At 44.1% G+C, this 15,589-nt stretch overlaps 1 protein-coding gene across 1 annotated transcript; it reads left to right on the top strand.

The window, feature by feature from the left end:
• Positions 1–1,531: 1,531 nt before the first annotated feature.
• Positions 1,532–15,304, top strand: LOC306837698 (dedicator of cytokinesis protein 7-like; the record flags this gene model as incomplete). Its single annotated transcript, XM_079365442.1, is given in 23 exon segments — positions 1,532–2,034; positions 6,738–6,763; positions 6,766–6,888; positions 7,000–7,151; positions 7,421–7,603; positions 7,929–8,055; positions 8,155–8,239; positions 8,336–8,432; positions 8,529–8,663; positions 9,859–10,011; positions 10,375–10,533; positions 10,629–10,673; positions 10,676–10,731; positions 10,816–11,008; positions 12,108–12,251; positions 12,342–12,473; positions 12,565–12,579; positions 13,036–13,161; positions 13,266–13,383; positions 13,526–13,752; positions 13,842–13,991; positions 14,962–15,068; positions 15,160–15,304. Coding segments are annotated over 23 exon segments (3,201 nt in total).
• Positions 15,305–15,589: the final 285 nt, after the last annotated feature.

Genomic DNA, 15,589 nt, shown 5'->3' with positions numbered 1-15,589 from the left:
TGAGACCCTCGACTCTGGTGATGGGAGTGTAAGTTGACACAGGAGCATTCAGGCTTCCGGGTGAAGTCGTTGCACCGGACAGATAGGGGATTATCACCGGGACGCGAGGCCAAACTGGATCACGTCTGCCCACGTGGGTAGAGCCGAAGCCGCCTGACATGTCATCAGGAGCAGCCGGTGCCTGAGTCGGCAGGACAGAGAGTTTCTTGTACGCAGCCGCCCTCTCAATTATCTTCGGGAGCTCCTGGAGGAGAGCTCCGATTGCAGGCAGAGACGTGGTAGCCGACGCAGGAATACCAAGGTGGGCGGCTGGAGGGGCTTCCGGCCCCAGCTCCTCCGTCTGGAAGAGGGGAGCGGGAAGCGACCCTCTTGGAGAGCCGGATGATGAGGGGGAGAAATCATCCGATTCCCGCCCTGCATCAAACGTGGCCATGGCATCGTCCAAAGAGTATGAGTCCGCTTCGAAGGCACTCTCTGCAGCGACAGCAAAGAACTCTGCATGGCGCTGCAGCTCCTTCAAGGGAAGAAGGGGACAAAACGGACACTTCGTCTGCAGGATAAGCGCCAGGTCGGCGTGCTCGGGCCCAAGGCATGACTCACACAGCAGGTGTGGGTCAGAGCTTATTATGTAGCCGGTCTGGCACTTCGGACAGAGACGGACGGATCCTGCAGACATCTTGACATGGGTAAGTACAGTTTATCTTAGTGCTGCTGAATTGCTGAAGAAAAACTGGGAGACGATCTATGGGCTCACGGCTATTTATAGGCAGAGTGAGCACAGAGGTGAGGCCCACCGCTAGGTGGGCGGGGACTAAAGTTTTCAGTGCTGCGCAATTGTGCGAGGGATAAACCACTAGCGATAGCCTTAAAGGGCGAAGCCTATACGAAATAGAACCAATATTACGACTTTACCAGCCTGTAGCAGTCCAAGCGAAAATGTCTTGCCCTGAGGTGCACCCAATGATTATCCTCAAGGATTATGATTCTGTGGATAACTATTTTGGCTTCAATAAATGCACAGTGCTCTCCCCGAAGGGGTTTTTCCATCCAGTCCTACCCAGCAAGTGTCACGGCTGAAGATTTAAAGTCAGTCCACTGACTGTACATAGTGAGCTTGATAGACAATTGTCTGGGGAGTGGGTGTCGTTTGAGCTTCAAAAAGCCCTTGAAAAGGGGTACCAGTTGGTGAGTATTGACGAAGTGTGGCATTTCCCCAACAAGACTGATACATTGTTTAACCCTTTAAAACCAGAGCTGTCGCCGGCAACAGAAAAAAAAAACCCAAAAAACCCAACTCTCTGAATTACCGTACCTCTTCTTGACACAGAGGTGCTCAAAGTGTTGTGTGAAAACACAAACAAATATTACCAAAAAAGGAGTCAGGTAGAAGTTTCTCTAGGGGGATCTCACACCTCAGGAGCACATAAAGTACCTGGGTATGTTGCTTTACATGTCTGTATGCAACTTCCCCAAGAAGACAGATTACTGGAGGAAAATAATCATTTTTCATGTGTCTTTTACCGTCACAGTAATGTCAAGAGACAGAATTTTGGCTATCACCACCAACCTGCACATGAGGAACCCAGACGAGGATGCTGCCAACGAGCAGAAAAAGGGCACTGGGAGAAAGCAAAGAGCTTCAGGGAAGGGCCTGTCTTTTGATGTGGTGGCTGAACTCGTCAACAAAGACTACTTTGGGAGTGGCTACATTGTTTATCGTTTTCACACGAGCCCTTTCCTCTTCCGCCATCTGACCCAACAGGGATTTGGTGCTTGTGGGACTTACAGGCAGAGCAGAGTTGGTGTCCCAACCACCAAGGAAAATGTACTGAATAAGAAGTCCAAGAGAAGCTCCATCAAGTGGATTCGGGATGATGATCTGCTCTATGTGAAATGGATGGACACCAGAGAGGTTTCCCTGTGTACAACAGTCCATCCAGTGTTCACAGGGGAGACTGTCATGCGCTGGCAAAAGACAGACAGAGGGTCCCTCTCCCCTGGATTAAATTATGTTATAAAGACGCAAATAGCATGGTAAAATGTAATGGACGGCAGACCAAAAGTTTTAAAGTAAGTCATTCAGTTAGACAAGGATGCCCTATGTCGGCTCCTTTATACAGCCAAGTAGCAGAACCTCTGTCTGCATAGACGAATTCTGCATACAATAAATGAACGAAGACATGGAGAGACTGATAGTGGATAAAAGTATACGAAGGAGCGTGTGGTGCAAAAACAAACTCAACAAAATTAGAGTTAATGTAGGTAAGGAAGATAAAAACAAAAAAGATGGAACTTGTTTTTAATATAGAAAAACAAAGAAAAGTTCTAGGCGTTTTTATAGGGACGGACGAAGTGTAGAGACCTGCGTGAAGTTGGCCCCCCACCCCACGCAAAACTTCGGGATACTAGTTGCGTTTGTTTGTGCTTTAAAAAGTTTTGTTTGTGCTGCTTCTGTTTTTGAGTTATTAAAGATTATATAGGTCATCCTGAGGTCACTCAGTCCCCCATCTTCTCCAAATTGACCCAGAATTGTCTCGTTTGTTTGTGCTGTAAAAAGTTTTGTTTGTGCTATTATGAATTTATAGAAATAGCGCATTTTAATTTCACGCGATGACGTCAATCAGCCCCCCATCTGCTCCGATTGACCCAGAATGGTCGCGTTTGTGCTTCGTTTGTGCTGGATTGTGCTGTAAATATTTTCATTTGTGCTGTTTTGGTTTTATAGATATTTCAAGTCTTATTGTCGGGCGATGACGTCATCCCCCCTCCCTCCGGGGATTCCCCGGAAATGGTTAGAGGGTGGGGACAAAGTAGTTTGTTCTGTGGCAACTCGTAATGAGTTGTAGCATGGCAGCACGAAAAAAAGCCTTCGGCCTTTAAACAAACGTACAGGTAATATGCGCATGTGACCATTTCCAGGGAATCCCCAGAAGGAGGGGGGGTGACGTCATCGCCCGACAATAAGAAATATCTATAACACCAAAACAGCACAAATGAAAATATTTACGCATCACTTTTTTTTTTAGCAGAATTTACTTCTGGCGCTGAACTGGAGAGTTTCTTCCAGAATTGTAAGTGTTATTTTTATTTTACCGTAAAACGTGATTTTTACATTATTATGCTATATATTGATAGAATAATAGGCCTCTTTCTGCTTATACTCAATGTGTTCACTGCAATAAAGTGTTGTTGAATAAATCAGATAAGGTTTCATCACCCGGTCCAAAGGAATGGTTTGATATCTACAGTATGAATGATTTTTGCTGACGTTAATATCATACCAGTAATTTTATCATGTTTTATTCTAGGTTTGTGTGTTAATAAAATTGTCTGACTTTTCAGTATATAATGGTGTTTGGGTGAAGAGGGCTTGCAGGAGTGAGTTGCACATTCCAATGTGTTTGATGTGGCCATTCACTGCCAATCACTCACCAATTCAAACATAGGTTTAGTTTAAAGCCCTGAACAGTTAATCACTCACCCACTTTTATATAGGTTGAGTGAGCCTTGATAGTTAATGACTTAAATGGTTTTCTGCTTAAAAGGAATTCATCACTAGACTAAATGTCAGCTGATGATAAGAAACGGGTAGGAAGTGTCTTCCCCTACAGATTGGAGAACAGATTCGGGAGTATGATGCACCAATCAGAGAAGAGGAACCAAACATCAGGAGACGCATTATTTGGATAGCTGCCCCAATTGGAGGAAGGAAACCGAACATTCTCGAATGCATTATTTGGTTAGATATTTTCTGTCTAATGTATAAAAGGGTTCAGGGAAAGATAGTCAGGGCTCAGACTTTGCGAACTGACCAGGTATCTGTCTGTCGCCAGGGACAGTGTTAGTGTTGAACCCAGAGACTCTGTAACTTGTATTCTTGATTCATCGGGTAAAAAAACTCTGTTAACCTGAAAGAGACGCCTCCAGTCATTCCTCTCATCCCATCAAAAGAATGCGCAATGTAGGGACCTCCCACGGCGGCAACATTATGTTGGGGTTTTATGATGTAAATTTAGTTGTCAAATTAAATTTAATAATTAAGTTTAATTAATTATTAATATAAATCAATAATTATTATTAAACTGAGTTTAATAAACCTCGGAGCACCACCCTGTAAACAGGGAACAACCAAAATATTACAACTATCAGTCTCAAATTGATTAACTAAATACCACTATCATTAATTAATTAATAATCTGTATTTAATTGAAGGTGTGAAATCCGAACACAAAGCCCTTTCACCCAGCCTAAGTCACAAAGCAAATCCACAGTAATCACAAACAACTGCTCTTTAAATTATAACAGAATTTATTTAACAAAGCAACATCAAGTTAATCAATGAAACTCAATCAAACAACTATTATAAGCTAAACTACAGGTAACAAACATAAACAAACAAGCGTGGCACATGTGTGTGTGTGCGTGTGTGTGCGTGTTTCTGTGAGAGTGAGTGAGAGAGAGAGAGAGTGAGAGAGAGATCAAAATGGCAGCGTGACCACGCGTGATCACGTGATGGCGGACACAGAACACAGGTCTCCTAACCTGGTCTATTGTCTAGAGACGGAGTCAAACTCTGTCTCTACCTAATCTATGTTTCTGCAGCGTCTGGAAAGCCACAGATCTCTATGTGTGTGCGTCTGCCGAAAGGTGCGTGTGTGCATAAAAGGGAGAGAGCGAGAGAGAGAAAAAAGCGCACCTCGAAAGCTCAATCTCAGCCTGGAACTCACGCACAACTCAGAGCATAGTTAACTTCACTACCAGAAGCCAGTGGCCGGATTTGTATCAGACGGCGTTCACACTAGTCTTTCTGATAATGAGTCTATTACCTGGTTATGACGCGAGAGTTCACAGAGAAACACACGGGACGCAGCGGCCCAAAATAAAGAAAACAAAAGAGGTTTTACTCTGGTAAAACCCAAGACACAGTGGTCAAACACCAAGCAAATATTGTCACAGTTTCACAAAAATAACTCAGTTATTAAACACACTCTCTATATCTAACTGCCCAGACCTAGCTAAGCCTCACTTGAAGGATGAAGGAAGAAAAGAGGTCCTTGGAACGGTCTTTAGCCGTCTCCCTGCAGTTGTATGGTGATGACGGCGTGTCCAAGGGGTTGAGCAGGGCCGTGGTGTCCTCCGTCGAGCGAGGTGATCTCCGTGGATGTCCTTTCTTTACAGGACGGAACGAGACATAATCCTTATGATCTCTCTCAATACCGTTTTAATATGGGAGAAATAAGACGCTCTTCTTAGAGATGCGTTCAAATGGATGATCGAAGCTCGGAATTCAGGATGTCGGTATGCTTCAGGGCCTTGGGTTAGCTGTGCGCCAAAACTTTTGAACAAAGAGAAGCGTGCTGTGAAAAAGGAAGCAGAGGGGTATCCTCGGACGTCGCCAGACAACGTGTGAAAGAGTGAACAATGGGACACGACCGGTTTTATCCCTCCCAAACTTCACACCTATGTGTTAGGTGTGGCAAAGCCTTCTGGGAGTACCTGCAAGGCATGTTGGGATAAAGAGTCTTTTGTCATGGTTCTCCAAAGGGACACAGCCTGAACTTTGTCATCCTGGCTTGACCCAACATCCCCCCTGGCCTGAAGAGTGGGATGCCGGTCATGGTCTTCAGGGCACTATGGGCCACCAGTCCATGTGCTTTGGAGATACTCGTACAAAAATGTATTTGGCAAACAGTTCATAATTTGAAGAGGCATTTGGTCTGGGCAGGCATTGAGGCAAAGTCTGGGCAGACTGTCTAACTATGTCTAACGCTAAACATTAAAACATAATCAGGCATTAGCGAAGCTTTGCTGCTCAAGGTGCATTCTTTGACAAAACACAGAGAGAGTTTCATGTGTAGATTTGTGGGCTAACTCCTAGACTGGGCAGGAGAAAGCCTGTGTGTGTTTGTGGCATGTCAGTGTGTAATGTACATGTACATGTAGTGTCTCACTATGGGAATGAGGCCGCAAAACTAAAACAAACAATGAAAGCATCGGTAGAGTGACGGGGTTTTAAAACCGGTGTGGAGTCAGGACCTGGTTCTTTGTAAGGGCTGGAGGCCTGCCACTGTCTTACCCCATCTATCACCCCCCTCGGAATTGTGTCAGTCATCTCACTGCTGAGACCTGCTTCCTTATGAAGCTCTTGGTAACTCTGGTTATACCTACCCTTCTGTCTTAGGCACAGAGTCTTTTGTCATGGTTCTCCAAAGGGACACAGCCTGAACTTTGTCATCCTGGCTGGACCCAACACCAGGTTTCTTTAGTTTAAAATTCAAATTAAAGTAAACTAGAGTAGATAAACAGGGAATCTTTTTATTCAGACCTTTTCATTCAGATAGTGAAAAAATCTGTTGACTGTAAGATGAAGAGCTCCATCATGTCAACAACTGTATTTGTTAGCAGATCAACAGAGAAGCCTGTAAGAGGGCTTTGTATGTGCACATTGAAACTGAAGTAACCCAACACAGCTCTCTGTACACAGTACGCAGCAGGCTGTTAGCTATTTCATAATACATTTCTGACTGTCACCTGAAACCAACAGGCTGATAGCTGTCTGACTCAGACAGGAAGTCTCCTAACGAAGCATTCAACAGCATCCAGAGCTGCTGGTAGAGGATTTCAGTCCATTTGTTGTTTTTCTACAACAGAAGTTAAGGCGGAAGGCATGTGTCAAGGTAACAGCCTTACCTATAAAAAACACTTACAGTATTTCTGTTCTTCATTTGCACCTGCAGGGTTTTCTTCCTTCATAAAAAAGCCATTAGTGCAGCCATGATGCAGACCCCCGCTACGCTGACCCCCAGGTCAGAGCCCACGTTGCTCAGCTCTACTTGCCCCTGGTCCCCATCGTCATGGAGACATTGCATCAGCTGCACGACTTCTCTGGTCAGCAGAACACATTCTAAACACAGTTGAGTATTGTTCTTTGCATCCTCTCGCCTACTTTGCTTGATTTGTTTTGTAGCACCTGAGAGAGCTTTTCTCATTTCTTTGCAGACTCCTCGCCTGCTAGGGTCCGCCATGCCTCAGCCCACACCGACGATGCTGACACAGACAGTGGCAACACTATCAATCAGTCTGTTGCCATGGCAATAGCTGGCTCCCCTTTACCACATGCCAAAGCCAACCAGTTCGCCCTACCTACAGTGGTGAGTGTTAGCAGCAGAGGTCAGGCGGTTCCCCTCGCAGACTGACAGTTCACAGATCCACTTCTGTGTGGGAGGCCGCTGCCTCAGTCTGACAGGTGATCAAGCCCACCCCGTCTGTTACTTCACAGAAACCGAGAAAAAGAACCAAAAGGAGAGAAACGCAAATGCTTTTAAAATAAGTACAACTTCTCCTCTGAGCCTGCAGGTGGCACTTTGCACCGAAGCAGATTGAACGGCTCCCACTGAGTTTGTGCGTTTGTCCTCACCAGGCCGGGCGCCAGCCCAGCTCGCTGTCTGCTGAGTGCAGCCGCACTCTGCTGGTGTGTTTCCTCTGGGTGCTCAAGAACGCCGATGCTGCCCTCCTGGAGCGCTGGCTGTCTGACTTGTCTGTACTGCAAATCAACCGCCTGCTGGATCTGCTGCACCTCTGTATCTCCTGTTTTGAATACAAGGTACAACAGCAATTCATCACAAATATACCCTGTGAGAAATGAATCCTGGTTAACACGTTCTTTGTTCTGCAATGCAAAAGCTACAGTGCATGATGACAATGATATTTTTCTCTTGAGAAGCATACTGTGTTTTTCTTCTCGAGGTTTTCATCATGCCCTTTTATTTCCTACACTGTTGAGTGTTTGTTTTGAATCCAGCTTCATCTCTGGGGTTTTTTTTTTTTCTTCAGTCAAAAAGGTTTTTGTAGTTTGACATGTTTTTTTTTTTTTGTTCTCATATGTTTTGTTCTCGTCTTTGTCCTCTGATTGTTGACGTTGTTTGCAGGGGAAGAAATCTTTAGAGAGGATCAACAGTCTGACTTTTAAAAAGTCCCAGGACATGAAAGCGCGGTTGGAGGAGGCCATCCTGGGAACTATTGGAGCACGTCAGGAGATGGTCCGCCGCCACAGAGGTGAGGAGCATGAGACAAAAGTACTGTGTTAGTGGAAAAAATAATTTGATTTGAGCTTCTTCTAAGTTGTTTACATGTTTAATACGTTGACTATTCCAGAAAGGAGTCCTTATGGCAGCCAGGAGAATGTGAGGTGGAGGAAGAATGTCACTCACTGGAGGCAAAATACAGACAGAGTCGACAAGTACGGATTTAGTTTTTAATGCAGTCGTGTTCACAAAGTTTAGTCAAGAACATGGGAACAGTCACGCATATGAGTATGAAATAGGACTTCCTTCAGGACTAAGGCAGAGATGGAGCAGGAGTCTGTGGTGGATGGAAACTTAGCCACTGAAGCCTCTCTGATTGTTCTGGACACTCTGGAGATCGTCGTCAAGGTGAAGAATTTAAATAAATCACCGTGTTAGATGTCGAGCCTTTCTCCGACTGCTCCTGTCTATTTTAAGCGTGAATTAACTTTTTTGTGTTTTCAGACTGTAGTGGCATCAGAGCTGAAGGAGAGTGTCCTCGGTGGAGTCCTGAGAGTGCTCCTCCACAGCATGGCAGGGAACCAGAGCGCCCTCTTCCTGCAGCACTGCTTCACTACACAGAGAGCGCTGGTCTATAAGGTGAACCAGTGTGATGTTTCTCTCACATTCTCAAGTTTCGTCTTCTTTTATTTCTCCATCTTTGGACACTAAGCAGTGAGTGGTATCAAGAGGAGTGGTATTAGATGGAGGTTTTACACAAGATCATTTTTCATCAGATAAACAGTGGATGACTCAGACATGACATCTTTATTAAATAATAAATTATGTAACGTAAAACTGACATTACAAGATGTGAGGTTTGTAAATGGAGTCGATGTCGAGTAAAGTGTTATTGTGGATGAACTAGGCCATATATCAGACGGTGCCAGGATCCACTAAGGAGCCCGAGTGAAGACAGACACGTACATTTGCTTTAGTTGACCACGAATGGACAAAAAAAGACGTCTTTAAGGTTTGTCTCTGTCTTTTTTAATAAATCCCTGAGCCTCCTCTATGTTTACGCAAATTCACATTATAAACTTGAATGAATTAGGTCGATGGTGTTCCACTTTATTTTAATATACTGTAAAATCTGGTGTTTAAGACACTTTTAATAACTGTTTTTCATCTTAAAAGTTGGCTTGGTCGTTTACACTGGTGCGACCAATAAACTAAAATGCTGACACGCATGCTTCTTTAGTGTATAATTCACCATCAATGCACTGACACAATTAATATAACCTCCCTATTCATTGTGCATTGACAGCTGATTACTCAGTGTGCTAGGAAAGACGGCGACCAGGCTGGCCTGTACGGGTTTTTCACATCTTTTCAATCCTCACAAGGTCATTCATTTACAGGACACGGTGGGATATTGTTCAGTAGATACAACTTGTCGAGTGCTCTCTTAATTAAAAGAGTCATATATTAAAGTTAAAGAGTGAGCACCAGCAACTGTGACTGCAGGCTGATGATGCAGCTTCAAAATGACACTCATGATCAAAAACAACAAAAAGGAAAAAGTTAGAAGCATTTTCACACCAGATAAAGGAACAGGAGTTTTTAGCCTAAGATAAATGCAGACACCTGACAGGAAGCTGTTGTACTCTATACTCTTTTTATTGAATGCAGCTTAATGAATGCACATATCACTTCACTTGCAGTAATTACATGTCTTCATTCTTGACTCTTCTGCTGTGTTTATACAAATAAATGATACACACATAAAGTAACTGATATCTATCCAAGCAGAAAGCAGTATGAAGTGAAACCGTGTTTTTCTTGTGTATACTAGTTTCGAGAGATGCTGTTTGAAGAGGACACAGAGCTTTGTGCAGACCTGTGCCTGCGTCTCCTGCGACACTGCAGCAGCAGCGTTGGCTCTGTCAGAAGTCACGCCTCTGCCTCTCTGTATCTGCTCATGAGGCAGAACTTTGAGATTGGAAATGTAAGTTGTTGTGTTTTCTTTTCTTTTTTCTAAAGTTTTGTTTTTGGCCTTTTTTGCCTTTTATTGATAGATAGAGGACAGTGGATAGAGTCGGAGAGGGGGAGAGAGAGTGGGGAGAGACATGCGGGAGATGGGCCACAGGCCGGACGCAAACCCGGGCCGCCCGCGCGCGAGGACTGAGCCTCAATACGTGGGGTCGCGCGCACTGCCGCTGCGCCACCGGGGACCCCTTCTTTTCTTTTTTAAAGGTCTTGTTTTTACACAGGGATAAACCAGAAGATAAACTGCTAAAGACAGGATGTTTAAACAAGCACGCTGCATTCATGTTAATCAAAATCTCTCCTTTTATTGCTCCATGACCAGAACTTTGCTCGAGTGAAGATGCAGGTCACCATGTCCCTCTCGTCCTTGGCGGGAATGTCCCAAAATTACAATGAGGATCATCTCCGTCACTCACTCAAGACCGTTCTGACCTATGCTGAAGAGGACCTGGAGCTGCGTGACACGCCCTTCCCTGAGCAGGTGCGCTTATCAGCCTCAGTAAAAAGATGCAGGCTGCTACATGTACAAGGAATGAGACTTCAATAACCTGCTGTGTTGCACTTTTAAAACTGCAGGTTCAAGATCTGGTGTTCAACCTGCACATGATTCTTACGGACACTGTGTCAAGATGAAAGAGCATCAGCAAGATCCAGAGATGCTCATTGACCTCATGTATAGGTACGAGGGTGCACATTGATCAGGAAGCAGACCGTATTTAAGTTCACCACTTCAGCTATCTAATATCCACTTTTTTTCTTCCAGGATCGCAAAGGGCTACCAGAACTCCCCTGACTTACGTCTGACATGGCTCCAGAACATGGCAGGAAAACACAGTGAGCGAGGGAACCACGCTGAAGCTGCCCACTGTCTGGTCCATAGTGCAGCTCTGGTAGCTGAATACCTCAACATGCTCGAGGACTGCCGCTACCTGCCAATTGGTTGTGTCACCTTCCAGGTCAGCTCTCTTTCCAAAGAATACACAGAAGCAGCAGCATTGGCGTGTTTTCGCACATGTTGGACTGTGGTGATCTTTCGTACATGCTCAGTGTCTCCACATTGTCGAGGTTCATTACAAACTGAAAAGCTCTGACTCACCACTGTAACTTGTACACTCGGGTTTGATGGCCCGCTCTGGCGACCCGCATGCTCTGACACCTTTATATATGAGACAATTCTTATTCTGTGTCCTCACTATCTCTGTGTTCATATCATGCAAAAAAAAGTATTCTTTGCGCTCTCAAGACCTTTGTATGCTTTCTGTCCCAAACGCTCAAACAGAAATTGGGAAAATGGGCTGTTGAGTATTCTGCACCCTCAGCCTGGAATCTGTTGCAGAAAGACTTAAAACTTAAGGAGCTGGTGTCCTTGAATGTTTTTAAATCTAAAATGACAGACCTAGAAGCAGATTCTCTAGAATGTTTTTAGCTCGACTGCTTGAACTACTGACTCTCAGATTTGACTCATACATGGTCTCATTACAATACTAAATGTTTTGTAAATCGTACCTCGTCTCCCTTTGTGTATTTTTACTGCTGACTGTCTTGGCCAGGTCTCCCTTGAAAAAGAGGTTTTCTCAATTTCAGTGGTATCAACCTTGTTAAAATAAATAAATAAATGTATGAAACATGGTGAGCTGCAAACAGCCAAACGTTTTAGTCTAACTTCAGCTGGACTATTTCCTGCCAACTCCCGCGACTAAAGTCTAAAGTCTAAATTCTAATTCAATCTAAAGACTAAAGTCATGAAATTCACTACAAGCGAGCAGGTCTGGGTGATGACGTTTAGATCAGACACTCGGTGCACTACAGTGCCACTTTCACGCATAAAATAAAGCTTATTCTCTCTTCTTAACAAAAAAAACCTGTCATGGTGACAGAACGGTCACATCGTCCACCATCTTGGATCTCTGCAGGGCCTTATGTACGCCTAGTCTTTCTTAGGAGTGCATGTGTGACGAGGAGAGCTGAGGTTGTTTTAAAGCCCACCATGATACCAAAGAGCAACAAGACTCGATGTCGTCCCTAAAAGTAAACTTTATTTTCGTTTTTCACCAGAATGTTTCATCTAACGTACTGGAGGAGTCTGCCGTGTCCGATGACATCCTGTCGCCAGAGGAGGAGGGGATTTGTGCCGGGAAGTACTTCAGCGAGTCTGGCCTTGTGGGCCTGCTGGAGCAAGCAGCTGCCTCATTTTACATGGTACAAGTCACAGTTTAAGAATGCTCAACTCTCACTCTATTTGGTAATATCTTATAATCAAACTGTTCTTTGATCGTGCTCTAACGCCAGGCCGCCATGTATGAAGCCATCAATGACGTGTACAAAATTCTTCTGCCCATCCATGAAGCCAACAGGGAATTTAAAAAACTAGCTACTGTCCATGGGAAGCTGCAGGATGCCTTCAACAAAGTCTACAACCAAGTGAGTGGAAAGTTGGCTCTTATATCCTCACTGGGCTGTTTGTCTGATCTTTGTTCTTTAATACGTCTTTTCTTTTTTTTGTCTCCTCTAGAGCTCAGGATGGGAGGTAATGAGTCCATCTCTTATTCTTCAGGCTAAAATAAATTGAACACATTTGTTTTATTTTGTCACTGATATTCTTTCTTGTTCTCCTCTCCCGTACTGAATGACTGACATTTCACTGGTGAGTGATTTCAAAATCCGTTTCAAGCTTTGACAAACTCATGTCCGTACTCCTGTTCATAAAAATGGACATACTTGGCACCTTTTTCTGTTTATTATGACTTCAGGTTTTTCATCAGCTGAACCTGTATATCTGTAAAGTAGTCTTAGTTTTTGCACTGATAAGAAAGACAGAGACAGGAAATACAAGCTAATGAAGAGTCACATAATTTTGAGACAAAATGTTTTTCTACATCTTTTTAATGTATCTTTTGCTGTTGGAAGATCAACGTGTATTGTGTTCTCTATAACTTTAAGTTTAAATTGTCTGCACTCTTTATGTCCTCCCTTCAGTGATTAGAGAATGTTTGGGACTTATTTCCAGGTGGGTTTCTACGGCTGCCGGTTCGGAGACCTCGATGAACAAGAATTCGTCTACAAGGAGCCGTCGATCACCAAATTAGCCGAGATCTCCCACAGACTAGAGGCATGTTAGCATTTACTCATCAATGCTCGAACAAGTGTCGTTGGTTACCGTATCGATGAGAAACACTTTTTCCACTCTCAACCTGTTTTTTTTTTGTTTCACAGGAGTTTTACTCCGAGAGATTTGGGGATGATGTGGTTGAAATAATCAAAGATTTGAACCCGGTAGACAAAAACAAAATGGACCCGAACAAGGTAACAAGATCATTACACACAGTACACTGTGTGACTAGTTTTATGCACAGGGAAACTTTGCCATCGACTGCAAGGAATCTTGGGAATTCCCAGGCTTTCACAGGACAGATAATTAGTTTTTCATTTAGTGTTGATTTAACCAAAAGATGAAACTATTTGTTCTTGCTCAGGCGTCACATACGTGGAACCCTTCTTTGACACGTACGAACTAAAGGAACGGATCACCTACTTTGACAAGAACTACAACCTGCGTGCATTTATGTACTGCACTCCCTTCACGCTGGACGGCCGAGCACACGGCGACCTGAACGAGCAGTACAAACGCAAAACCATCCTGACGACGTCTCACGCCTTCCCTTACATCAAGACGCGCATAAATGTGATCCACAAAGAGGAGGTGGGTGTCTTCCAATCAGTCGTTACATGAATGGAGTGAATAGGAGGGGAGAAACTGAACTGTTTCTTTTGTTGTCTTTGGTGCTCTAGATCATTCTTGTCCCCATGGAGCTAGCCATTGAGGACATGCAGAAGAAAACTCAGGAGCTTGCCTTAGCTACAAACCAAGACCCTCCATCTGCAGCATCTAAGATGCTGCAGATGGTCCTGCAGGGCTGTGTGGGCACCACGGTCAACCAGGTGCTGTTAATACTTACATTTGATGATCCCACTTCTTATTGTCAAAAGCCCCAAACCCCATAGGATAGTCGTCCCGTCTAAAAGGGTGTTGAGGAAATTATCAAGACTTGACTCCACTCAGCAAGACTCCTTAGACTCAGATGGCTCATGTTGGTGAATGTTTATACATCAGATGAATACTGCAGGAGACATGATTCAACATCACTTCTGGTTCAGTGTGCTGCTCACTGCTGGACACATCCAAAGGCTCTGCATATATTCAAAAAGATGCTATCATTATCAGGGTCGTGTCACATTGACATACCTGGACTAATCTGTGATGTCTAGGAGCTCTGAGTGAACGACAAGTTTTCCCAAACATCCTTGCACACATCAGGAAGAGCTATTGTGACTCTCCAAGCTCTCCAGTGAATTACTTCATTTAATTAAAGGGGGCATATCATGAAAAACCCCCTTTTTAGAGTGTTTTTGAACATTTATTTGGCTAACCTGAGTGTCCATCGACCCACAGAGAAAGCTGCTCTGTTTCAAATGTTCTCAGTTTGTGACATCACAAGTTGGATTCAAGTGAGAAAACACCCTCCCCTGGTGTCTCCTCCCATGGACTCCACCTCCAGTAAAGATTTTGTTCAGGTCACCATTTTTATTGTCTCCACAGAGGGGTGATGTCTATCGGGAAAACTCAAGGGGGGTCTCATTGCATTTAAAGAGACACACCAAAACGGAGCGTTCTAAGAGAGCTGGTTTCTACAGGCTCATAAACCTCCTCTGGTGCTTGATTTATGTTATATTTGGACCAAATCACATCACAGATGTTTCACTTAGAGCACAGGGGATTGTTTGAAAAGGTAAAAAAAGGGTATAATATGTCCTCTTTAAGTAACCACCACAAAGGGCTCAGATGTCCTGCTCAGGTTTTTAAGATGTGATTCCTCAGCAGGTATAAAACAGTTTCCCTCTCCTGTCACAGGGTCCTCTTGAGGTGGCGCAGGTCTTTCTGTCTGACATTCCCGATGACCCAAAGCTGTCTCGCCATCACAACAAACTGCGCCTGTGTTTTAAAGATTTCACGAAGCGGTGATTACACTCTCTAAAAATCCAGATGTAGACTGCTGTGGAACAAATAAGACAAAACCTACTAAAGCCCACTGTGTCTTTTTACACGCAGGTGCGTGTACCAGAAGGAGTACCACAGAGAGCTGGAGAGGAACTACAACAAACTGAAAGAAGCTCTGGGTTCTCTCATTAACCGCAAGATCCCCCAGCTGTACAGAACCCTGCCTGCACCGACGACCACGCAACCACAACGGTGATCTAAGACACGAAACACGAGTACACACACCTGCACGCAGAAATACACACAGTGCAATCATGACGCACCAGAAGAGCTACTTCAAACTTAACTTTGATCAGACTCAAGAGACTGCAAAAATGAATGATTCTAAACTAAGTTACTCCTGATGATGTGACGTTTTTACACTCTAAGAATATGCAATGTTTTGATTGCTGTGATTGCTTGAACTTGCATCGATATTGACAAACGTTACGCTTCCCTGCAATGATGTCTAACCACTGCAACATTTTCACAATTTCGATTT

Source organism: Symphodus melops, assembly GCF_947650265.1.
Source record: "Symphodus melops genome assembly, chromosome: 17".
NCBI lineage: Eukaryota > Metazoa > Chordata > Actinopteri > Labriformes > Labridae > Symphodus > Symphodus melops.
The sequence above is the reverse complement of the archived record's forward strand: the minus strand, read 5'-3'. Positions and strand labels throughout refer to the sequence as shown.